Source organism: Pelodiscus sinensis, chromosome 3, assembly GCF_049634645.1.
Source record: "Pelodiscus sinensis isolate JC-2024 chromosome 3, ASM4963464v1, whole genome shotgun sequence".
In the NCBI taxonomy this organism is placed as follows: Eukaryota; Metazoa; Chordata; order Testudines; family Trionychidae; genus Pelodiscus; species Pelodiscus sinensis.
The window spans coordinates 27,433,294-27,459,675 of record NC_134713.1 but is presented as its reverse complement, the minus strand read 5'-3'; the positions used below and the strand labels follow the sequence as shown (position 1 = coordinate 27,459,675).

The 26,382-nt window shown below is 50.9% G+C and overlaps 1 protein-coding gene across 2 annotated transcripts in view; it reads right to left on the bottom strand.

The window, feature by feature from the left end:
- CYS1 (cystin 1) overlaps positions 1-25,978 on the bottom strand; it is a 30,959-nt gene extending 4,981 nt beyond the window's left edge. The window contains exons 1-2 of one of the 2 annotated variants that reach the window (XM_025184939.2): positions 24,818-25,978; positions 10,475-10,527 (exon numbers count right to left, since the gene is read on the bottom strand). In XM_025184939.2, coding sequence (XP_025040724.2) covers positions 10,475-10,527; positions 24,818-25,222 — 458 coding nt within the window. In that variant the 5' untranslated portion in view covers positions 25,223-25,978. The remainder of the gene's footprint in view (positions 1-10,474; positions 10,528-24,817) is intronic. The other variant, XM_006123605.4, reaches the window with a different exon arrangement.
- Positions 25,979-26,382: the final 404 nt, after the last annotated feature.

Genomic DNA, 26,382 nt, shown 5'->3' with positions numbered 1-26,382 from the left:
GGGCCCGGAGCTCCTCCCGCTTCCCCCGGTACGCCTCGCGGAGGAGTGGATCCTCGGGGGCGGACGCCAGGCGCCCCTCCAGCTTCAACACCTCCCGTTCCAACTGCTCTATCGCCGCATCCCTCCGCCGGCTGGCGCCCCGGGAGTAGTCACGGCAGAAGAGCCGGGCGCGCACCTTCCCCACGTCCCACCAGCGCCGCGCCGAGGGAAAGGCGGGCCGCTGCCCCCGCCAGGCCTGCCAGAACTCCCGGAAGGACGCCACGAAGCCCGCATCCTCCAGCAGGCTATTGTTGAAGTGCCAGTAGGCCGGCCCCAGCCTCTCCGCCGTCAGAGAGGCTTTCACGGCCACCAAATGGTGGTCCGTGAACGGGGCCGGCCGGACGCTGGAGGAGTGGGCTCGTGCCAGATGGAATCGCGAAAGGTAGATGCGATCCAACCGGGAGTGGCTCGACCGCTCGTTCCCCACCCGGACGTAAGTGAAGGTGGTACTGTCGTCCGGGTGGTGGTCCCGCCAGACGTCCACCAGGGAGTGATGTTCCACGATCTCCCTGAGGACGTCCGCCGCGGCCTGGCAGTTCGCGAGTCCTACACGGTCCCGGTCATCGAGGATGGTGTTAAAGTCCCCGCCCAGGACCAGGCACTCGCGAGGATCCAAAGTGCCGAGGAAGGTGGCCGCCTGCTGATAAAAGGTGACCTGGTCCGGGCCCGCGTTCGGGGCGTAGACGTTGACGAGGTTCAACGTCTGCCCCTCCACGCGGGCCCGGACGTGCAGCAGGCGGCCCGGGACAACCTCGGCGGTCCCCAGCACCTCGGGCCGTAGGGCAGGGGAGAACAGGGTGACCACCCCGGCCGAGCGAGCGCTGAGGTGGCTAAAATACACCCCGTCCCCCCACTCCAGCCGCCAGCCAGCCTCGACGGCTGGAGTCGTGTGGGTCTCCTGCAGGAAAACCACCGAGTACCCCCCCTCCCGGAGGAAGGAGAGCACCCGGCTCCTGCGGAGACCCGCCCTACAGCCCCGGGCGTTCAGTGTCGCGATGGTGGCGTAAGTCATACTGAGGGCTGGGGTGGATCCTTGCGGGCAGGTGAGTCGGCGGCCCCCCGCGGGCCCGGCAGCAGACCGCTCCCCGACCCGAAGGTCAGGAGAGAGTCTCGAAACTTGCGGGCCCGGCGGAAGGCCGCGTCGTCCTGCCTATCGGCCCCTCTCCCCTGCTGCAACAAGGCTCTAGTGGCCTGAAGGATGGAGTGAAAGTCCCCCCAGCGCTGGAGGGCGAGCTGCACCTTTCCTCTTGCCCCGCGGTTGTCCGCGAGGAATTGGCGCAGCTCGCTCCTCAGCGCCGAGGGGGAACCGGGGTTTTCCTCCGTCCGGGCCCCCAGGTGGAGCTCACGGGCTGCGGAGGCGGGCAGACAGGGGTCCGATCCCCGCTGCTGCGCCGACACGGCTGGCGCCGAGCTGCCCGCCCCCGACCCCGGCAAGGGAGGAGGCGGCGGAGGGAACACGGCAGCCCCTAACAGATCGGGGACTGGGGATACAAAAACAACCCCCCGAGGGCCGCCCATAGCTAGCGGGAATGAGACGGCCCTCGCGGGGGTGGCACTAGCGGACATTTGGGGAGGTGGTAGGGATGAATCGGGTGACACGACTGGGACCGGGATGGGAAAAGGGTGGGGGGACAGCAACGGAAGGGTGTTTTCCACGGTAGGGGTGGGGGGGAGGGTGGGCTCTAGGCTGGACGATGGGTCAGGGTTGGGGGAAGGGGCAGACATAGGGGTAGGAGAGGGATCGGGAACAGGGGAGGGTTCGGTACTGGAGATGGGTTCGTAAAGGGCAGGAACAGAGGTGGGGGGAGGATCGGGACGTGGGGGGGCATCGGAATCCCAGGCAGGGTCTGGGAAGGGGTCCCCCGTGGCCGTTCCACCAGACTGCGGTGTCTCTCGAATGGGGACCTGGGGGTCAGGATCAGGAACAGGAACGGGGGGGTCCGCGCCGACGCCGGGCTCAGATGGAAAAGCTAGTATTAGTGCCTCGGCGTCGGCCAGTATGGTATCTTGTGGTGGGCCCCCAACGGGAAGGGAGGATGACCGCCCCACCCCGGTTACTGGAGGGGGGGCACCCTCAGCCCCTGGACTCGGTCGCTCGGCGCCAGCTGTCGCCCCGGGGGGCTCGGCAGCATCCGTTCCGGCGCTCGAGTCGGCCGGGCCAGTGGGCAGTATCAGGGGTGCCCCGAGCGTGAGGATGGGGTCGGCCACCTGGGACACGGGGTTGGGGAGAGGAGGGGGCGGCGCCACGGAGTCGCCGCCCAGACCGAGGCCCGCTGGCGGAGGGTCGTCCTCCCCCTGGGTGAGCGGGGTCAGACCCAGGGCCTCGATCTCCTCAAAGATGGAGCTCAACTCCATCCCCTCGGCCCCGGAGCCTTCCCCTCCGGCCGCCAAGGCACCAATTACCTCGGCGGGGACGGAGGGGGCCTCGGTTGAACCCAGGGCCGGGGGGGCTCCATCAGAGGCCTCCTCGTGGATAGGCTCCTCAGGGGGGACATGGTTGTCCCCCCTCGCTGCCACGGCTTCCTCGGCCGGCGCCTCCTGCTGACGCTCGCCGGGGGGGATTTTGACAGCGCTGGCCCCCCTCGGGATCTTTCGGGGGGCCTTCCCGCCCTCCGCATCGGAGGGGGGAGAGGAAGCCCGCGAACGGCGGGCTTTGCGCTTCCCCCGGACGAGCGTCCAGTCCTCCGAGGTGGAGGTGGAGGGCTGGTCAGCAGGGGCAAGGCTGGGGGGCACGTTTGATTTTCGGGGAGGGCGTTGTGGCACAGGAGGGAAGGAGGGGGATACCTCCACCTGGGGAGGGCCCTCTCCCTTGCCCGGCGGCAACCGCGCCACCCTCTCCTCCTCGGGCCCCGCAGGGACAGATTGAGTAGAGGCGGGGCCCGCCTGCCCGCTCGGGCACGTCGGAGGGGGCGCCTCCGGCTCCCGAGCAGGGCCGTCGGTTGGAGGAGGGGCGGCCGCGGAGGCCAGACTACCAGGGGGACTGGCGGTGGTGGGGCCACTGTCCTCACGGACCCCGGAGGTCCCGGACGCCTCCCCCGACCGGGCCAAGGGACAGTCCCTCCGGGCGTGCCCCGTCGCCCGGCAGAGGAAGCACCGGGTCTCCCCCGAGGAGTAGTGGACTCGATAGAGAGCCCCCTGGTAGGGCACCATAAAGGACCCCTCGAGCGCCTCCCCGCCACGCGCCGCCGGCGGCAGTTGCAGCTGTACCTGCCGGCGGAAGGATAGGACGTGGCGGAGGGCGGGGTCCTTGCAGCCCAGCGGGAGAGGGCTGATGGTCGAGATGGGCTTCCCCAGAGTGGAGAGGGAAGGTAACAGGGCGGCATTAGGGAGGAAGGGCGGGACGGAGGTAAGGACCACCCGTACGCCCAGGTCCTCCAGAGGTTCGAGGGGCACGTGCACGCCCCCCACCGCCAGGCCCCTCTCCACCGCCTCCTGGGCGGCGGCCTCCGAGGCAAGGAAGAACACCGCCTTGCCGTACATCTTAGAGGCCGCCACCACGGCCGAGGCCCCCACCACCCTCGCCATCGCCCGCACGTAGGTTTCCATGTGGGGCGAGGCGGCGACCAGGAGGCAGCGGACGCCGTGCCTCCTGGTCATGGCGGGAAAGGGGCCCCGGCCGCCAGGGGTGGAGCTGGAGGCAGTAGTCGGGGCGGATGACCCGGCACGTGGGGGGGCGGCAGCGGCCACCTGGGCGTACGCTCTGGGGGCTGGAGGTGGAGCGCCCCCAGAGCCGGTGGGGGGAACAGCAGGGAGGGGGGGAGCTGCAGCCGGTGTCGGGGCTGCAGCGGGCGGGGCAGTTTTGGCCACGGAGGGGTCGGCTTTCCGGGCCGGGCCCTTGCCTTTCTTCCCTCCCCGATTTTTCTTGCCGGCCGAGGCAGAGGATCCACCCTTGTCAGGGGGGGCAGCAGCCGTGGCAGCAGCAGAGCTCGGGTCGGGGGTAGGGAGGTCGGCCGCAGCAGTTGCTTGGGCCGATGGCACTGATGGGACCGAGGGACCATCAGGGACGGGGGTCTCCTCCATCCTGGGGAGTGGGTGGAGGGAGGTGCAAATGGCAAACTGTGGGCGGGGGGGGCGGGGGTTAACCACTCCTCCCCACCAAACAGCAGGCAGGGGCGGAGGGCATCAATGGAAGGGGGGGGGGGGGTTGGAAGGAGGGGGGGGGCACTGGGTCCAAGGAAGGGCAACCGTAAAAGGGAAGGGTTAGCAGCCACTCCTCCCTGCTGAGACTAGGGCAGAGGAGGAGGGCGCTATTGCAAGGGAGGGGGCACGCGAGGGAAAAGGGGGGGTACACAATTGGGGAGGAGGAGAGGGAGAGGGAAGGAGGGGGAGGGGGGGAACCAACCACTCCCTCCCACTAACTGATTTCAGGGAGGGAGGGCTCTACCAGGAGTAGTAGACTGGAAACCTAAGAGGCCAGCAACCTGTCCTCCCTGCAAGGCTGGAAGCAGAGGAGGAGGGTGCTGGCAGGGCAGGCAATGAACAAGGTAATGGGTGCAGGGCGGGGGCCGGCTCCTCCGGCTGCACTGGGGTACAAGAAGGACTATGGGGCTGTTGAGCGGCAGGGGTGATGTGAAGGGAGGGTAACTAAAAAGGGGGGGAGGGAGGCACAAGCGCTCGGGCAGGGGGCAGAGCTCTGGGTGGGGCTACAGGACTTCTGGGGGGGTGGGGGAGGAGGGGCATCGGGTTAGCAGGGCAGGATAGGGCAGTAGGGGCTGGGAGACAGAGCACTAGCTGAATGTGGGCGGGGCAGGTGAAAACAAACTAAAGCTGAGCTGGTCAGCAAACTGAGGAGGGGAGAAGGGAACAGGACTGGCTAACAGAGTGGGGAACAGGGCAAGGGAACCAAGGTAAGGGGGGGGGCTCCCAACCTAACACTGCTGAGGGAAGGGGGCCAAGTCCAAGGGAGGGGGGGGGGAGCTCGCCCACGAGCGTTTGTGGGAGGCTCAGTCCTCGCCCACTGCCGCAGCAAAGACAGTCCCAGGTGGCACAAACAGGGGGGAACAGCCAGCCCCACCGAGGGGCGCTTCCTTGGTGGTGTAGGGGTTGGTGGAGGGGGTTGTGGGGCAGGTGGTATGGGGGGGGGAGGGGGGGCAGCTGGACTAGGGGGAGGGCTCTGCGCCTCTCCCCCAGCCCCCCTCCTGGTGTCTCTGTCCACCACCACCCCAGGAGCAGGTAAAAAGCTCAGTTCTTGCAAACAAACCCCCTCCACAGTCCAACCGGCAGTCCTTGTCCTCCTCGGTGGGGTGCAGGTAGTCAGCAGCAGCAACAGCAGGCGGGGAGCAGCCAGGTGGGGCAGGCCTCCGGGTGGTGGGTGCTGGTGGGGTCCTTCTTCTCCGGAGCAGTGGAGGAGGGGAGAGGAAGGGCAGCCGGCAGGCCCCCCCTCTCCCCTCAGGCGGCAGCAGCAGCAGCAGCAAGTGGTGGTGAGAAGCAGCAGCAGCAGCTGTGGCTGGAGCAGTGTCCAGGGAAGCAGGCCTCAGCAGGCAGGAGGGCGGCTGGGTGGGTGGGGAGGGCTCCGGCTGGTGCAGGAGCAGGAGCGGGAGCGGGGGCGGGGGCGGGGGGAGAAGGGGGAGAGCAGCTTCTGCACCCTGCTGCCTCTCCTCCTCCTCCTCTTTCCCAGGAGTTGCAGTGGGGCAGGGGAATGGCACCCACGGAGCCCGAGTGCAGAGGGGGAAAAAGGCAGCCCTAAAAGGGAAAAATCCTGTAATTAGAAGCAGAGGGCTGCAGGCCAATTAGATGCAACTGGGAGGGAGCTGGCTCAGGCAGATTGGGGCCAGCTGACTCCTCTGCTGGCTGACTGAGGGCCTTTAAAAGCCTCAGCAGTTGGATGCTGATGAGAGGGAGAGGACAGAAAAGAGGTGGTAGAGGAGAGGCACAGGCAGCGAGCAACAGAGTAGAGAAAGAACAATCCATAACAGCATTAGGCAGAAGCAGCTAGGGAGGGAGTCTGAGGCAGCATTGCCAGGCTTCCTACCACAGAGACCTGCTGCAAACCCCAAACTTTGGGGTTAGGAGCAAGAGGCCTGCCCAGTAGTGGCCTGGGTAAGAGGGGCCCTTGCCATACACTGTTAACTCTATCAGGTAAACAAACCTCTTTTACCACTCCATGGAGCAGACAGCAGCCTTCTGGGCAGGCAACAAATCTACATTTTTCTGAAGCTATAGAGTTGGAGGGACAAGACTCTGGCCCTGAGCTTTAGGCTTGTGTTCTCTTAAGGATGCACAATCCTGCACTCCCTGTATCCTGTTATCCCAGAAAGTAAAGGGGGACAAGGGCCAGCTTTGGCTCTAAAGCAGCAGCTCTACCTTGCTAATAGGCTACAGACAGGCACTTGTGAGGGACCTAGATATGCAGAGGTACTGTGAGATTCAAAGGGCAAGTGTGCATGTGGTAGACTACAAAAATATTGCATGATTTTGAACTTTTGACATCAACAATACTGGACTGTTCAATAAATCCTGTATTATATTCCTTATTCTTGCATTATTGCCCTCTGTGGCCTCACGCAAGTCCATTTGCATCTATGCCTCAGTTTCCCAGTTTGTGAAAGAGGGACAATATGTACCTCACCTCCAGCAGTGCTGGGAACATTAATTCATACATGTTTGTGCAATACTATACCAAGTGAATGCTTCTATGCCCCCTGAGTTACTGCTAGTGCAGTGCTACACATGAAAGTCATTACAAGGATAAAATAGGTTAATCCTCAAGAGGCTTTAATTTCACCAAACTGAACAAATCTGTGCTTTCTCAGAGACTGGAAGTGGGTTTATTTTTGGTATTTGTCCAAAGGGGAAGAAAAACAAATAGAAAAGAGACCATCACAGCCTGTGTATATGGTACTCAGGCAGAAAGATTTTCCATATCAACTAGTTTGGCTCCAACAATGTTCCATCAAATGGGACTTGCTCCCCAGTGTCTATAAATTTAAGCACACAGAACTGCTGGTAAACCTAAGTCAATGGTGTGAAAGCAGGGACAAATGGATTGCAGCCACTGCTAGCACCTTTTGGAGAGGAAAACTGAGGGCATGTCTCTCAGATGAAACCATATCACAGATAGTTTGCATGCTGGACAGTAAGAGGCATCTGGAACACACTGAATTGGAAATGCAGTGAGGCTCCCCTGAGAAGTATTCTCTAAGGCTACATCTAGACTGGCATGATTTTCCGGAATGCTTTTAACAGAAAAGTTTTCCGTTAAAAGCATTTTCGGAAAAGAGCGTCTAGATTGGCACGGATGATTTTCCGCAAAAGCACTTTTTGCGGAAAAGCGTCCCTGGCCAATCTAGACGCGCTTTTGTGCAAAAAAGCCCCGATCGCCATTTTTGTGATCAGGGCTTTTTTGTGGAAAACAAATCTCAGCTGTCTACACTGACCCTTTTGCGCAAAAGTTTTGCGCAAAAGGGACTTTTGCCCGAACGGGAGCAGCATAGTATTTCCGCAAAAAGCACTGATTTCTTACAGTAGGAAGTCAGTGCTTTTGCGGAAATTCAAGCGGCCAGTGTAGACAGCTGGCGAGTTTTTCCGGAAAAGCGGCTGATTTTCTGGAAAAACTGGCCAGTCCAGACACAGCCTAAGGTTATATCTAGACTGCAGGCTTCTTTCAGAAGAAGCTTTTCTGGAAGAGATCTTCTGAAAAAACTTCTTCCAAAAGAGAGCATCCACACCGCTAAAGCGCATTGAAAAAATGATCTGCTTTTTTGAAAGATAGTGTCCACATTGAATGGACCCATTTGAACTGTGATTACTATTGACGGAGTGGCCACCAGGGCACCTGTACTTTTTCCTCTTTCCTCCTCTTCTGAAAGAACTTGCTCTTCCTGGTCCACACACACCTTTTTCCGAAAGAGCTCTTTTGGAAAAAGGGTTCTTCCTCGTAGAAAGGGGATTACCAATGCCAGAAAAACCCCTCTATTCTTTTAATTTTCTTTCTGAAAAAACTCTGTAGTGTAGACATACCCTAAGAGATTAAATATTTTTGTATATCATTAGCTTTCATTGGTGGACCAGAGTTTTTCACCCTGTACAAGAATACATTCATGATGTCCCCAAAAGGGGCATATACCTGATGGCAATCACAGCCCTACAGTAATTGCTCGGAAGCAATTTGGTCCATTGCATTGCACTGATTGTATGTCAACCCTTATAAAACAAAACATTCTCCTCTGTCTAGTTGTCCATTGGAAAAAAATTCCCTACAAAGCTGATCGGTCTGTGGAAATGTCAGGAGCTACAGATGTTAACAAGAGCTTTATTTTTTCAAACAAGCCAACTGGCATGGCAGACAGGTCATGTGAATTTCCTACCAGAGAGGCTGTTAATTTCCTTTGCATAATTTCTTCAACTACAAATTTTACTGGCAACAAGAGGTATTTAGCAGTAATCCTGGCCCAAATACTTTGCAATAGAAAGGGGAAACATAGAAATATGACTTAAACCCACAGCTGGGATGTGATTTACTGATTACAGACCAAGTGAATGGCGCTCTGCTAGGTTAATATGAATACAGAATAGCCCCTGGCTAAATTTCCAAGTTTCCACTTGGAGACCTACAAAACATTTAGTTGTTTCTATTAGTGTTTCCATAACTTAGGATATGTCAACAAGTGGCAGTAGCTGTTGTGATGGTAGAAGCTTTCCCACTAACACAGTACCGTACATGTTTCCACTTATGCTGGCAAAACTTCTTTCACTCAGGAATGTGTTTTTCAACACCCCTAAGCAACATAAGTTTTGCTGACATAAGTGGTAATGTAGATATGGCCTTAGTCTTCACTGTGACCTTTAGATGAGAGAAACTCTCTAAATAAAAAGCCCAACACACTGCAAAACACATCAGCTGCCAACTATTTTTCTTTTTCAACAATCATCCATGAATGACTGAACAGGATGGAGCATAACACTGATAGGTTGGGCAGAGTGTCTCAAGCTGTGGTCCGGGGGCCACCAGTGGTCCATGAGCTCTATTCAGGTGGTCCACAGATAGTTCTCTCTATGATGAGCACCTGGGCAGCCACATAAGAAAACGAAGGGCTGCCCACCTAATTAATGGCTCAGAGATGTGGTTCCACTAATTAGATGCCTGGACCCTCACATGTAAGGGGAATAGAGGATAGTTGGGAGTGAGTAATGAGCTGAGATAGGGAAAATAGGAGGTAGTTGGAGTGAGAGGAATTTGGGACATGCAGGACTGAGGCAGCCAAAGAAAGGCGATTTTCCTCAGCTTTAGGGGTGCAGCTTCCAAGGAGAGACAGCCTCCTTCCTAGCCTCCAGTTGGGGGGTCCCATGGTGAGGGAGAGAGACTCCTACTGATACGAAAGTTTGAGTTGTGTGCTTTTATTTATAGAACAAAAAAGCATTAATTACTAAAAGATTTTTATATGGTGTATTTATCAGAGAGCTTTACAATGTTAGCTAATGGTACAAACAACATTTAGAAAGATCGCAAAGTGGTCTGCCAAGACCATCAGCAATTTTCAAGTGGTCTGCCAAAAAAACCAAGTTTGAGACCCACTGGACTGGGGCAAGGCTGGAAAAAGGCAAACAGCACCATAGCCTTTTATTCTTTTTCCCGCAACCCTCATGGAAATGTTCTCTAGAATGTAATAGGGATGAAACGGATACTGTCCTGCAGAAATGAAACACTCTGCTATAAAAGTCTGAGTTCTCTGGTCTGCTAAGGCCACTTTGTGCTGCTTAAACAGCCAGAGATGACCAGGAGAGAATTCCTCTTGCTTAAGAGAATTCTTGGGTGGAAGAAAGCTGGCAGCTCCTGTATCAGCCAGTTCCAGTGTTAAGCAAGAGATGGGGGGTATCAGGAGAATTTTGGGGCCAGCGCCTGGGTGGGACTGGTCAGCTAAAGCAGAGCTCTACTATCCTGATCTTGCATCACTATAACTAGAGGCACAGAAGTTAAAGTGGGTCCTCAGCTGCTCTAATGTACCATTGGGCCAGGTAGTTGAGGATCTGTAACTGCTTCCAACCAATTGCAACTGCTTCCAGCCAATGTCTAAGCTCAGCCTATTCCATTGAATGGGTTACTAATATACCTCCTGACTTTGGAACAGGCAGCCACAGACATTTTTCAACCGCATTTGCCCCTCAACAATGGTTCAGCTCCTGTCCCATGGGGCTGGGCACTGCCCCAGACATTGTAACCCAGCCAATGGAGTCACAGTGCCACTTAGCTTTGGCCTTCATTAAACCTCTGAGGCTGAGATCTGTGCTCCTTCAGAGCTTGGTGGGAAGTAGCAGTGAAGATGTGGGTGGTCCAAAGGGACGTGTCATGGGGCAGATGAGGCAGGGACCTTCTCTACCCTGAGACACACACTATGTGCTACTGAAGTGATTTGCTACTGCCACACCCGGTACTAAAGTTGTAACGTGAAAGGAAGATGTGCCTTTCTGCCAAACGTCACAGTGACATGCTACTTACACGTTGGTGGAGGTGTTGTTCTCTGGGTCCTGTGTGCTTCTTATTAGGGAGGCCTTGGAAAGAATAAATGGAGCAATGTTATGCTATTGAAATACAATGTTTGCGAATATATAGCATGTGAAGAGCCACGCAGGCCCTGCTTTAGCATTCTGTGCAATCTCAGTGAAGGCAATTAAGATTCCCAAGGTGTGAGAAACAGGTCTGTTGGCTTTTAGTTATAAAAACCTCACTAGGTCACCTTCAGCATCTAAGGAGCCTGGGTAGGTGCCTTTGATCTGAGGATATGAAATCATTAAACATTAATTAATTAATTACACCTCCTAATTTCCTTGAGGGAAGTAAACATTATAATGCCCAGTTCAAAAATGGATAAATTGAGGCTCAGAGTAGTGATGTGATTAAAGAAAAAGTTAAAAAGAAAGCTGCTCTGATTCTTCTCTGACTAGTCTGAACATGTCCCTGAGGAGAAGCACCTCCTGCCAGGTACAAACCATGAATCGCTCCTACAACTGGCACCTATAGTTACAGTTGTATTGCTATGCCCTGAACAGGCAGTACTGGCATCAACTCTCTCGCTGAGCGCTGACTTAATCTGTGACCCTACACATCTTGGACCAGGCCCAGCATTCATTTTCTGCTAAAGGATGAAACTTGACTTGCACAAATGTTTATGAAAAACAATGTAAAAGGACAGCAGGTGCAAGGGAGGGGAAATCCCATTTACAAATGTTTTTTCTCATGATTGTCCAGCACCAGTTAATACACATTTTGGGGATGTTACTGCGAAGAGCGACTGGAGAGTCAGGTGGAAGCAAGCAGTGCAGAAGCAGTGAAGGAAACACTCTCTGAAATGCTGCAGCAATACCGTGCAGTTCTATTTTTTAAAAATGGAAGCACTGCCTTCCATGTTCCTGGTTCTGCAGTGTTGCTGTTTAGAGTTAGGGAGCGTATATTGAACAGGGATTGAAGGAAGAAAGCTGCCTTGAATATTCCTGGTTTCTGTGAGAAAAGAGAAAAATTGATGTGGTAAGAGTTTCCTGTTCTCAGTCCATCTTTTCTTTAATTAGAGATGGACTGGGCCCCCACCCTCCACAGGAAACATACAAGGGAGGACAGAAGGTAAGAAATCTTTGCAAGGATCCCCTTTATTCGGGGGGGGGGGGGTGATTTGCTCCCTGTGGAACATGTGTGGGGCCAATGCCTACATCCTGGGATCCACAGATATCTGCATGGATCCTGAGAGAGTCAAACCATCCAAGCAAAAACATAGGCACAGAAATCAGGATGTGTGGGGGTGCTGTAGCATCCCCAGATTTTGGGCCCAGTGTCTCCACCACTGGTCCTGCATCAGGAACCTAGCTGCCAGTCTATGCTCAGCGGCTCCGTGATCCTGGCCGCCAGCCAGTGCCTGGGGGCTCAGATACCTGCAGTCCTGGTTTCTCCACTGCTGCCCATCCCAGCTGCCAGACCTAGGCCTGGGGCTCTGCAGCAGACTCCAGCTGTGGCCCCAGCTTGGAGCAGGGAGGGGTGAGGACACGGGAAAGAGAAGGGTGCAGCTCAGCACCCCTACTCTAAAAATTATTCGAGCACCACTGAGCAGAGAGCCTGTCCCTCTGAGCTGTCCATGGTTCTAGTGACCCCCTACCCATGTGCCTTCTCACTTCAGTGCATTGGGTTTTCAGAACTAGCAGCTGGTCTTTGAAGGGTGCCTTTAAGAGAAAGCCTCAACACAGGAGGTGGGAGTGGGCACTGAAATACTGGACTGGCATCCTTCTGGGTGGATCTGAGTGTAGCATCCTTCTGGGTGGATCTCTGCAGGACTGGCAAGTGGGACAATGAATACTCACCTTAATTGGCCTGTCCCTGTCCTCTCACCTGCTCTATATTCCCATGTAGATCTCTGAGGTTCAGGAAAGTGCTACCACACAACTCTCTGACTCTACACTATTTCATACAAGGGCCTTTCCGTGCACGGCTCCTGGGAATACAACACCCAGGTCCCAAGTTCCCAGAATTGAAGAGTGTATGAATCATGGGATTTCTCAAAGCACAGAGTCTGAGGTCAGCCAAATCTGAATTAGTTAAAACTTACTCAGACATGATCAGACCTGGGATTTGTTTAGGCCCAATGACATGGATTTGAAATAAAATGAAAATTCAGCAGCCTCATGGAGATGTGCTATACTGTTGAGAACAATGTCAAAGCTAGAATGTTCCTTTTCATCTTTCTTCCCCCAATTCCTTCTGTCTGTTTGCTCTTACAGAAGGCTGGGTGGCTTCCAGTAAGAGTCTTACCCAGCCAGGCCAATCTGAATTTTTGAACAATAGTCCTGAATTGGCCAACCCTGATTCAGAGGAAGCGTCCAGCTCAGGTGAAATGGACAAACCTGCATAAGGTTTTGGCCCCAGCTTTCATTTTCTTTTCAGGAAAATGAAAAAGTAGCTTTGTCTCCAGAGAAGGAAAAAGAAAAGGATTTCCCTGGAAAAATGAGAGGGCAAAGGAAAACAATTATAGCATAACACTAAAGCCTCCTCTCCACTTTATAGCCTGTCATTTAGCTGTGCTTGGCTTTTCAGGCTGAGATGGCTTGAAATATACTTACTGGGGTGCAGCACCTTACATTAGGGTACGCCTACACTGGGTGTGACATACTTGAGATAGCTTTAGGCCTGGGGCACACCTAAAATGTTAGCTTGACCTAGCTACATAGCTCAGGAATGTGAAAAATGTCATGTTATGTGCAGCACTGGGCAACTCACCCCCCCTATAGATTAGGAATGTTAAATATCGGTTAATTGAATATTCAGTTAACCTCATGAATTCTTATCAGTTACTCAACTATTCTACAGTCCCCGAGGGTGGGCGGCAGCCAGTGCACTCCAGCCCCACTCCAGAGTTGCTCCCTGCCATTCCATGCTGTTGCCTCTGTATCAGAGGTAGCAGCATGGCATGTTGGGCAGGAGCTGATCCCCAACGGGAACCAGTTTAAAAACCAGCTCCCCTTGCAGACCGGCTGCCTGTCACCCCACACTGCTGCCTCTGATACAGAGACGGTAGCATGGGGTGGCAGCAGCCCCTGTCCAGGGGTAGGGAGTGTCTGAGCTCCTGGACCTGGCCCAAGCTGGAACTGAGCCAGGCTGCCTGTCTGCTCGACTCCTAATGCACTTTAAATGCAGGGCCTCAGTAGGGGTAAGTCCCAGACCTAGTGTAAGCCGGAACTAAGCTGGGCTGCTGGCCAACCTGCTAAAAAAAATTACTGGGGATGGGGGGGGAGGAATGCGTGTAGTCTATAGCATTAACTGATAAACTTTTGCTTATTGGCTAATCAACTATACTATTACATCACTACTGTAGATGCAGCTAGGTCAAGTGTCTTCCATTGACTTAGCTACTACTGCTAAGGAGCTGGAGTTCCCACAGTGATGAAACATCCTTTCTGTCACTGTAGTGTCTACTTTGTGCCACTAAAACACATGGGCTACGTCTAGACTGGCTGCTTGAATTTGCGCAAGAACACTGACGATCTAATGTAAGATTGTCAGTCTTCTTGTGCAAATACTATGATGCTCCCACTCAGGGATAAGCCCTCTTGCGCAAATGTATTTGCGCAAGAGGGCCAGTGTAGGACAGGGGAGGACTGTTTTGCGCAAAAAAGCCCTGATGGTGAAAATGGCAATCGGGGCTTTCTTGCCCAAAACCGTGTCTAGATTGGCACGGATGCTTTTCCGCAAAAAGTGCTTTTGTGCAAAAGCATCTGTGCCAATCTAGACGCTCTTTTCCGCAAATGCTTTTAACGGAAAAACTTTTCAGTTAAAAGCATTTGCGGAAAATCATGCCAGTCTAGACATAGCCTTGTAGTACTGATATACTCTTAATCTTGCTAGCTAGGCTACCTGAACTGTGAAGCTACAGAAACAAGGGCTGTACAAACCTACCCAGAAGCCCAGGTAATTTACTTACAGGACTAACCCACATAGAAACGGGCACTGCTTCTGCTGCTCTGGTACCCAATGCAGATTGATTATCTGAGCTGGCCTTTTATCTATTTGAAATACATTCACGCACTGTGATGGCAGTGTAGTTATATACACCCTTAGTCACCTGTTTTAATTCCAGCCCAGATACAGGAGTATTTTGCACCAAGTTAATTAAATTGACCTTGGCCCCAATTTAGTTAGATCTGGGCAACCCCGGTGCCTGGAGGTAGTTTGTTTGAGTACAGCTTTTGACCACATAAGGGGTGTTCACTGACTTCACTATTGCTGTTTTAAATACTGATTTTGTTACACTAGTGAAAAATATGTATGCAGACAAATGGTGAGTACTGATTGCCTCCAGGCTGGGATGGATGTCAGGTCCCCATGACCTTACAAATCCTTGGCCTCTCTCTGCTATGACTGCCTAAAGATAGGCAAATGGGTGACAGTGGCTTTGATGATAAGGGCACTGGTCGACCCATTAGTAACTAGGAGCCAGATTTTTAAAGGTCTTTAGGTGTCTAAAGATGCAGCTTAGTGCCTACGGACCTTTAAAAATCTGACTCCCAATTTCTTTCACACAGGCCACCAGGAAAATTACACATTTTTTTTTTAGCAATGCTGTTTGGCCTGAGAAGACTTCCTAGCCTGACACGAAGCAGTCGCACAAGTAGAGGCCCATCGATGGGGACTGCATGGAGAAATTGAGAATTTGGCACCATCTACACATTTTATGGAAGAACAGAGAAAACTGCTCCCCATGACTCTCTACACGGATGAGGTATTGGTGGTAATGTTTTACGGAGCAATCTGTCATCTAGCTGCTGATTTTGGCTTTTGGCAGTGGATTCTCCTCTCCACTCCCTCCTCCCCCTCAGTGTGAGTGGCAGGTAAGGTCTTGAATAAAAAAGGCCAAGTGGGGTGGAACTCAAGGTCAGGACTTTGGGTGGGGAGGGAGGAAGATGCTGAGCCTCAGGGCAGAGTGTGGGCAGAGCTGGGGGTGGCGGGAGTGCACAGTCCAGGCACCAGGGCCCAAAGAAGATTAATCTGTCTGTATGGGTGCTGAGCACCTCTTTTTGGGGGAAGATGCTTGAGCCCTGTGTGACGGGGAGAGTGCACCCCGCACTCAGGCCAGTGCACTGCTGACGCTGTGTGGCCAGCCACGGGCGTGGGAGAGGTGGCGGCAGCGCAGCGCCTGTTCGGCCCCAGCAAAGGGGGATCATGGAGCGAACATGCCCTTCACTCAGACCGGCGTTAAGCTGGCACTGTGGGGTCAGCCAGGGCCGCAGGAGAAGCGGTGTGAGCACGGAACCTGCGGGAGGTGGCGTGGGAGGATGACATCACACGAGGAGGGAGCGCCGGCGGAACAGCTGATCCGCCGGAACCCCGCCGCTGGTGGCTTGCGGTCGGTGGGGAATTCAAAAGGGAGGAAACAGCTGGAACTGGGAGAGTGAAGGGCGAGGGGTGAGAATGAGCAAGGAGGTGAGGTGGACATAGATGGAGGAAGCGGGAACGGAGGTAGAAAGAACTCTGGAGGTGGGTAGGAAGTGGCCCAGGGCGGGGTTGTGAAGCCCGCAGGCTGACGTGTTTAGGGGCGACTCCCCCGTCAGCCAGATAGGGGAGATTGGATCCCCACCTTAGGGCCCTGGGCCAGAACGCGGGATTGAGGGTGGGCCTGGGACCCCCTACCCTGCCCCTCCCCCCCCAACTAAACCTTTCTAAGTGGCATGGAGGTAAACCAGAGTCACAGCCCCTATGGCACGGGTAGCTAACGGCACTCCGGTCCTGATAAAAGAGACTAACGGCAACCTCATTCGGACGAGGGCGGGCGCCGGCTTATTCGAGTGGAAGGGATATTGGGTGCACTGGGGGCGGGTAAAGGGCATAAAAACAATAAACTTGGTGAAACACATGCCCTGTGGACGTATTGTGTAACACCCTGGAACACCCCTAGAGTCAGTGTCTATGGTCTGACAGGAAGCTGTTACTCAGAATGGAGAACCAGAGTTCCTGTTAGCGTTGCTAACTTTCCCGACTGGATGAACTAGACACCACTTGCAGCAATGGCTTCTGGTCTGTCCGTCTGTCTGGGAAAGTTAGAGACCTTCCCTTTCCTGTCTCTGCTGCTGTGGAACATTGGAATGTACCATCTTAGCACGCAGGCGATTCTCATTAGAGACAAAGGGCCAGAGCCTCCGGCTGAACTCCAGGTGCAAGGCCATAGGAGGAAGACAATCTGCCAAAGGGGTGCTTTGCATCACATCACCCCCTCCACTACAAAGGACCAGAAAAGCACCCAAAGAATAGGTAACATTGTTCCTGGATGAGAAACAGAAGGGCCCTGTGACTTGCCCTCCAACAGCACAGACCTGGCATCCCTTGCAGTAGCCCGGTAAGAAGGCAGTACTAAAAATAGTCTGCTCTCTCTCAGGCTAATCCCTTCCTTGGGTGGACAGAGAGGGTGCAGCTCCTGGCACAAGCAGGCATGAATCTCTCCCCCCAGTTGTTAAGCTGTCATGAGTTCTTCATTCCAATGATAGTGTTAATCATGAGCACTGAATGGGAAAACACACTTCTAGGCACATTTGACTGCTCTTTGATCTGGGAGAATGTAGCCAACATTCCCAGCTTCCAACACTTTTCTAGGCAGGAGGATGCAGGATGTTTTAAGTGTGTGTACACAATAGATCTTCCCCCGTAGCTAACTCCCCCACCCTGAACATGTTATGTGGGCAGAAGAGAGAATTAGTCAGTCATCAGGATTGTCTTGAGTTAGTAAAACCTGCTTCATGATGCCAAATTAGCTCCTACCTTCTGTAAAGATCTTTCAGCAATAATACTTGTTTCCCAAGAGAAATATGTATTAGTATACATAGGTAAGAACATAAGAATGGCCATACTGAGTCAGACCAAAGGTCCATCTAGACCAGTACCCTGTCTGCCAACAGCGGCCAATGCCAGGTGTCCCAGAGGGAGTGAATCGAACAGGTAATGATCAAGCGATCTCTCTCCTGCCATCCATCTCCACACTCTGACAAACAGAGGCTAGTGACACCATTCCTTACCCGTACTGGTTAATAGCCATCTATGGACTTAACCTCCATGAATTTATCTAGTTCTCTTTTAAATCTTGTTATAGTCCTAGCATTCACAACCTCCTCAGGCAAGGAGTTCCACAGACTGACTATGCGCTGTGTGAAGAAGAACTTCCTTTTATTTGTTTTAAACCTGCTGCCCATTAGTTTAATTTGGTGCCCCCTAGTTCTTAGGTATCTACTGCTATGTAATCTCCTGGGAAACTAAAAGAGAGGAAGGTAAAGTATAGTCTACACCCTCATGTCTTTGCTCATGCTTCTGTCTGCTCTCAGTTCTTCCCAGATGGGCAAAATAGCATGGTCAGAGTGACCAGGAGAAGGAGATGATCTTAGCAGCAGTTCCACTAAGTAAGGCATGAAATAGACATAGAATGAAATCTAACTCCAACAGGTGTGTTTATGTTAGTTGTAATTTTTATGGTGCGCATGCAGCAGCTAACTTACACTAATGTTTTAAGTGGGTTAATGTGATGCACAAGGCTTGAATACTAGTGGGTCTCAGTACTGCAGTTAAACAAATAATTACTGGGTTGTTTGGTGCCTCTCCTATTACAGTAAAAAGTTAAATCATGTCAGCATCACATAATGCAGCTTTCAGCCATCCTTCTAATTCTTCCATACCCTCCTCCTTATTTTCTTTACATTTTATTTCCAGGTGGGAAAGGTTTTGGCACATGATGTTGAGTTTGGCTGGGATACAAATCATTAGAACTGGGTAGATCAGTGAAACTCCACTGAAGTCAGAGTTACTGTAAGGGTGAATTTTGCCTAGTATGTAACCAGATGTGACAATCCCAGGCAATAATGAGAGCACTCAAGGCTGGAAAGGGGCACATCTCACCAGTCTGCAGATGCATCCTGCAGCCAACCCAGGAGTGTAATGAAAGATGCTTGGCAGGTGCTCTGCTCAGGGAATGTGGGGGGCTCCCAAACAGAGAAACCTTCCTGTCAAATGTTTCAGATCTTTGAATTTTTTTCTGGTAAACACCCTCCTTCCCACCCTTCATTTTTTTTGCTCTAGATCAGCAATCATTTACGGGACAGAAGCAGCTAAGTGAACCAAACTCTTCTTAAAGACCAGAGAGTGATGTTGATAGAAAAACTACATCTGTATCCCAATGGCCATTGTGTAGCACTGCATCCCAGTGGCCACAGTGCAGCACAGCTTTGCTGAGATGACATGATTAGCTCTTTGGCTATGTCTACACTACAAAGTTTTTGCACAAACACAGCCATTTTTGTGCAAAAACTGACGGCGCATCCACACCTCAAGCGCATTTTTGTGCAAAAAAAAAATACAGTAAATAGATAGGACAGAGGGCTTTTGCCAGTAGAGTTATTCTACTCCCCACAAGGAATAACTCATTTTTGTGCTACTGCTCTTGCGCAAAATGGCATGTGTGGATGCTCCGCAGGGGTTTCTTGCACAAAAAGAGCGTATCAGAAAAAGTACAGGTGCTCTGATGGCCATTCTGTGAATGGCCATCAGAGCTTTCTTGTGCAAGAGTGTCCATGCAGTGTGGACTCTCTCTTGTGCAAAACCACAGAGCTTTTGCGATGCATTTTTGAGGTGTTGATGTGCTTTTGCACAAGAAGTTTTTGCGGAGGATCTCTTGCAAAAGCTTCTTGAGCAAAAACTCTGCAGTGTAGATAAAGCCTTTGAAAGCAGCATTCTTTTTAGTTAAGATAACACAATTACCAAAAATTAAGCTTTTCCAATTACAGACTAACTTGGCTAGCCTCTGAAGCTTTTGAACACAATTACCAGTCTGCTCATCCATTGGCCAAAGTGCAAATTTCTGTTAAAACTAGTAGCTTGTGATCCATACACACAAAAAGTGAAATGTTCAGTTCTGGATCATCAAGATCCAACCCTGGATATTAAGTAGGGGAGTTGTGCAGTTTGAAAACTTCTGAATTTGTTTGGATTTTCCACTACTCCCCCAGCTGTAGCCAGGAGTTGATGGAATCACAGATGTTAGATCTGGAAAAGATCTATTTATTAGGTCATCTAGTCCATCCCCCTGCCAATGCAGGATTATTCTCTACAATATGTTTTTTAGTCTTTTGGTCATGGAGTGAGTGACTTGATTTGAGGACACTTTTGACCACTACCAGTAACTTTTAAATGTCGAAAACTACATTTAATAGTGTTGAATAAAAGACATTACTTATTTCCACTTTAAAAATAAGTATCTCAACAAGAAAAGGAACACTATTTAGCACCAATGTAAAAGGATCTTGATATAATATTATAAAAAGTGTGTTTGTGTACACATGTACACACTCGTGCAATGCTTCTCTTTGGACTATCCATACAAAATACAGAGCATAAGTACGATTTAGCTATCTAGCCACAAGGTGACACTGTTTCACATAAATCTATGGAAAGGGCATTTCTCTGGATGTAAATAGCACACACTACCTTTCTGATTAAATCAGGTTTTTAAAAGTACATTATAATCCATTGAGCCATGTCTACCAAGTACTGTATATTTACCATTAACTATTCCATTCCCTATGCAGCATTGTAATGTACTGTAATCATTTTATGTCTCTAAAGTAGGTACTATAAAGCTGCAAGGAAAGCTATTATAAAAAACGTTGCCTGCACATTTTTCCATGGTGGGAAGCCAGGAGCATGATGAATGAGGCCATGGTATCACAGTTCTTTCTGGTTTCCATAGAGAGCTGCCACCATGTACTGTACTATGGCAGCCTTTGTAAAACCACAAATATTCTTTTTGAGTTGAGCAAAGAAAAGTGAGACAGAAAAACAAGAGTGCTCGCTTGGACTCTAGATGGGCGAGTGAGCGAGTGGCTGAAATGAAATGGAAGTTTAAAAAGCAATGGTGACTGCTGTCCACAGTATCCAGGGGTCCCAAAAGAGGAAGAATCAGGAAATTTGGGTTCTATTCCTAAGGCTGCTACTAGCCTCAGTTTTCCTATCTGTATAGTCAGAATGATACCAGTCCAGGTACAAGAACTGCTTGGAATTTTCAAATGAAAATGCTTAGCACTCCAAATTGCAAAGGAAAAACAAAAACAAACAGAAAACCCTGACCAAACCAGCGATTTAATTCTCTTTGCAAAGCCCCCATAATTGTTTGATTTTCTTCAAATGACTTGGGAGGGGATGAGAGAACTTTTCTCAATTGTTTCAGAGGGGTAGCCTTATCAGTCTGTAACTGGAAACACTTAAAAAAGACAAATAGTCTTGCAGCACCTTAGAGACTAACAAAAAATGCCAGCAAAAGCTCATGATACGATCTACATTTTCTGTTGGTCTCTAAGGTGCTGCAAGACTATTTGTTGTTTTCTCAATTGTGTTAGATCAATTGAGTCAGGTTAACATAACTGAAAACCCTTCTCTCTCCTCCCTCCCCCCCTCGTAGACACAAGTGACGCTTCTGAAGTCAGGGTAGCTAATCACAGGTTCATCCTAGGCTCCCCATTATTCCAAGCCAGTGGTGCACAAGCCTCTGCCTATTGGTGCCTCCAACCCACTGGGGTGTTTCTTGTGGCTCCTCACTTTCTGCAGAATGTATGCTATAAAAGTATTCAGTTTGAACCAATGCAGACCTGCCTTAGAGCCAGACAGTGCCATCCTCTCCTATCCTGAGAACTATCTTGCTTTTTAAGGTGTCATCGTCATGAATCAGAGGATCAGAATCTTGCCTACTGTGAGTTTGTTTGTAGAGAGTTAGCTTGAAACTATTGCTTTGAGAATTGTGAACTGACCCTGATTCATCTCAGTGTATTGATAACTCTGAAGCCTAATGATGTTGGTGTATATGTCAATATTCTTCATTAATAATTAAGTGAAAATCCAATTGACATGAATAGCCACTAGGGTTTGATATAAAAATTATATAAATAACAGAAAAGATAAAAAAAAGACTTTAAAATAAATCTTACTTGATGCTTTCTGTAAAGGATACGTGTACTGACAAAACTGAGTTAGAAAGAGCAGAAAGGTACAATGTTTCATAGCTAAATTCTGCAACGAGAGCAGCAGGAGCTTGTAAGAGGCTAAAATACTAGCAAATTTCAACTGAGCTGTCTTATTTTTAAAAACACTACCAAGCACATGCTGGATCAAAAATGCAGAACTTTATTCTTTAGTCTTTAAGGGTAAGATTGCTTGTGAGAATTACTTATGTGAGTAAGGGTTCTAGGATCATACCTAAATTTTAAATTGAGTATATATGAGATATAAGAACAAAGAAAAATATATTAGACCTCTATTTTTTCCATTTCCAGAATTCACAATGAATAAAGAAGATTCCTTTTTGAGGGTTTTTTTCTGTACATGTGTCCATTCTGATTATTCACAAAAGAATTACGCTGTTAAGAAATTTATATCAAAGATATAATTATCCCTTGGAAAAACAGAGTTTTGTAATGAAAATGTTAATATCTTAAAGTGAGACTGTCAGGCCAATTTAGCCTAACCTAAAAGTTGTTAGACATTTGATGGGGAATGTTTTCTGAATTCTAAATATTTGTTAGATTAAAAAATAAGATTAGCTTATTCCCGCAATTGTTATAGTCCCTCCTACAGAAGCATCCAGGGCTGGCCCTACCATGAAGCGAACTGAGGCAGCTGCCTCAGGTGCCAGATTGTGGGAGGGCGCCACTAGGACCCAGAGTGTAGACAATTGTGTCTGCTGCTGGTGCATATGTAGGTAGCAGAGCAGTCCCATGAGAGGAGTAGAACAGGAAGAAGGCAGAATTGAGACCTTTCAAAGTTTTGGCCCAAACGAGGGGACATGGGGGCGTCATTTGAGCTCCCTTCCTCAGGAGCCAAAATGTTGTGGGTGGGCCCTGGAAGCATCTAACAAACAGATCATTTTTTTGGTGACCTTGGCATCATAATAAAGAGTGTTTGAGTCTGTATGTGTATGTTCCTCTTCTCAATATTTTTAGCAGATTTTGTGTCACTCTGGGGTCTTGAATTTTAAATGTTAATATATATATTTGTATTGTGTTTAAAAAATTTTGTAAGCTGCCTCGAATATTTTAAAATATGGGGTAAAAATATTTAATTAATTAAACAATTAAATAAATACATACATACATACATAAAAAATTGAAGATAATGTTGTCTTTGTTGGACAGGAAGAAAACTCTGTTAATTTTAGTTGTGTTCACAAGAAAATTCAGTAGTTGCTTAATAGGAATTGAGGGACTTTTTTCAGTTATTATTTTCACTGCAGTTGACTGGCAAACATTAAAAGGTACTGTATTTATAGATATGGTCAGGTTCAAAACTATTGCTTACATGATCGAACAAAGGAAAAATGTGAGCTGTGCTTTATGTTTTATTTAATGATACCAGGATACTTTTACAATGAATTAATCAAAGGAAGAAAAAACTTTTAATGGAACACAGAAAACTGAGACTGGCATAATCCGTTCATGATTATATTTCCTCTAAAAGCGATAAGGAATTCAGGGAAGAGCAACAGAAATGATAAAAGGGCTGCAGGGAGTGATTTATCAGGAAAGATAAAAAGAACTATGATATGATTTGGAAAACCAATAGCTACACTGATAGATATTACAATGATAGGCCTTTCTAATGTACACAGTGCCTAAATTGAGAACCTGCACGGGAAAGGGAACTAAGTACTCACCACAAGTTTAGCTGAAGGAGAGAGATGGGGAAGGGACCATAACAAGGAGTAACAGGATGAATTTAAAAGATTTAAACTATGCAAATTTCCTTACCAAAAGGAAAGAGGCTATAGCTTGGAAGGCTGATCTGCAGAAAACATTGGACATTACAGGAATCAATTCTGCATTGAATTTAAGGAAGTGGGCTGGCTCGGACCCCCCTCCCAAAGGAGATGGGCTACTCCCAGAAGGGATCAAATAGATAGGGACCTGCTAGGGAAATAAGAGAGCTGGGGTTACAAGGGAAGTGCCAAAGAGGGTAGGCTGTCTGAATCCCAGGGAATTGGGGTAGAGTGGGAATCCAAACTGGGGGGGGGGGGGGGGGAATGCTGGCTGGAGCCCTTTGGAATAGGATGGCTAGATCCCAGGACCATGGGCCACAGGGCCATGAGGTTCAGAGGAATAGGCTGTGTGGGTCCTAGGGTAATGGGGTCCCAGAGAAATCTTACATGAACCCTGGGGAGCCAGACCTCAGGGTAATGGCTTAGATGGGATCCTGGAGGGATAGGGCTCACTGGATCCCCCCAAAAGCAGTCATAGGCACTTTAAAAGCACTTTAAAGACTTATTAGGTGATGAACTTTCATGGGGCAGACCCAAAGGCATGGGTTCCTGGGGATTTGGGGGGGGGGGATGGGCCAGAGGAGGCACCAGGGGTATGCAGGGCTGGGCTGACTGGAATCTTCAGCCTTGGGGCCCTTGGTGGCTGGCTGGGCTGGCTTTCCACTCAGGCAATGGGGTAGAATGGAGTTGGGAGGGGGAGGATTGTGCTGGAAGAACCCCAGGGAGATGGGCTTGCAGGGAATGGGTATCAGTAGGAACGGGCTCGCTGGGTCATAAATCCCAGGGCCACTAACAGGGGCAGGGAAAAGGGGGCAGTTGACCCAAGGCCCAGCGATTTAAATGGGCCCAGAGAGATGGGTTGGAAGGGATAGGGGGATGAAGAAACTGGGGAGGATATGCTGGCTGGAGCCCTTGGGAATAGGATGGCTAGATCCCAGGACCATGGACCACAGGGCCATGAGGTTCAGAGGAATAGGCTGCGTAGGTCCTAGGGTAATGGAGTCCCAGGGACAGGTTACATGAACCCTGGGGAGCCAGACTGGTTGGGTTCCATGGCGATGGGCTACTTGGGCTAGGCTGGTTTAATCTCAGGGTGATGGGCCTCCAGGGCTGGGCTGGCTGAGGCCCTGGACAGATAGGCTGGCTGGATCCAGCAGTGCTGGAATTAAGGGTTTTCAGGGTGCTTGGCACCCCCAGGCCTGTAGCAGTAGTAATAAACACCAAAAACAAATGCCAAATTCCATCATCAGCACCCCCACTATAAAATCTGTTCCAGCAGCCCTGGCTGGATCCCAGGCCATAGGTCCCAGGGAGCTGGGCTGGCTGGGGCCAGGCTGACTGGATCTCAGGGTGATGGGCCCCAGGACGATGGTCTGGCTGGATCCCAGAGTAATGGGTCCTGGGCAGGATGGGCTGGCTGGATCCCAGGGCGCTGGCCCCTGGGACTGGAGGGGGAGCGTTACTTGGGCCCCGGGCTGGCTGGGCCCCTCCCTCGCCTCCGCTCTGCTCCCGCCGCCCTTGTCACTTACCCGCAGGTCCCCTCCAGCGGCCCCGCTGCCCGGGCCGCTCCCTGCTGCTGCTGCTGCTTCCGCCGCCCTCGAGTCCCAGCCGTGGCCGGTCCAGGAGTCCCCGGCGGGCCCTCGAGGGGGCGGGCCCTGGATGGGGGCAGCCGAGCCCCGGGCCGTGGGGAGCAGCGCGTCCGGCTCCTCGCACTCAGCCAACACCGCCTCCAGCAGCTCCCAGTCCGAGTCCTCCGCCTCCGCCTCCGCGCCCGGCCGCCGCAGGCTGCTGCTAGGCAGCTTCGTGGGGGCGGGCGCCGGGCCGCCACTGGCCTCCCCGCCCTGGCCGCTGGGGGCGCTGCTGCCCCTGCCCCCTGCGGGGCGATGCGCGCCCGGGCTGCAGCCCCGCTTCCTCCTGCTGCTGCCGCTGCCCATACTGCTACTGCTACTGCCGGGCGGCGCTGCGGGGCCTCCTCACGGGGCGCCTAGTCCGGCGGGATTCCTCGGCCCAGCTGCTGCCGCCGGCTCAGAGCATCCTGGCTGCTGCTGGGGCAGGAGAGGCTGATCCCGGATCCCCTATGTCCCCTCCTTGCCTCGCCTTGTTCGCCTCGCGGGGCCCAAAGAAAAGCACTTGCTTTAGAAGAGAAGCGACGGGCTCCTCCAGGGGAAGATCCAGCAGCGGCAGCCAGTGAGCACCAAGGCAGCAACCAGCGAACCTGCCTCCCCCAGCAGCAAGGAAGGGAAATCGGCTGTTGGGACGCTGCGAATCCCAAGAATTTACCCTCGAGAAGGAACCAGCTGGGTGTAACCTCGCCGTGAATGTCAGTGCGTGTGTGTGTGAACATGGAGCCAGTTCAAAAGTAGCCTGGAAAAAAAAAATCTTCAAAAAAGGAAATACCAGGAAGCAGTGCTCACAACTTTAATCTGCTGTTGGGTTTAGTCGGTGGAAACTATGACAAATAAACATGGATTTTTTTTTTGTGAGCCTGGACTATAAAGTGGAAGGAGAGAAGAACTCAGAGCAAAAACTTTAGATTCAAACTTCAGCGTAGTCCAGAGAAATACAGCCCTTTCCTCTCTCACTTCCTCCCCCTATGTTTTCATATTCTCTCATGCTGTGACATTCAAATTCAGTTCATTTAAGGGCAGGACAACAGTCAAGCTATTTATACAACATATTTGGACTCTTGCACATAACTAAGGCCCTGATTAGAATAAATGCAGAATAATTATGGATTTTGGACTACAGGAAATGTTCTTTCAAAACTGCTCTTTCTAAAATATGCATCAGATAGTTACCAAAAAGCCAAACAGGCTGAGAAAATAAGATCACACAGGAACTCATGAAAAGAATGTATAAATTACAAATCAAAATATGCATTGATCCTTGGTTCACATTTCTCAAGGGGACAATACATTACTTCATATTATGTCCTTTTTATTATGTGCTGTAGTTCACACCCCAGATGCAGGAAATGTAGCCAAAAACTCATACTTTGGCTTCATGTGGCTGTTCTGGATCTCCAGATGTGAAGTGTACAGGCTAGTCATACAAATTCTTTTTAAGCCTGGAAACCCGTAAGAAACTGACTATT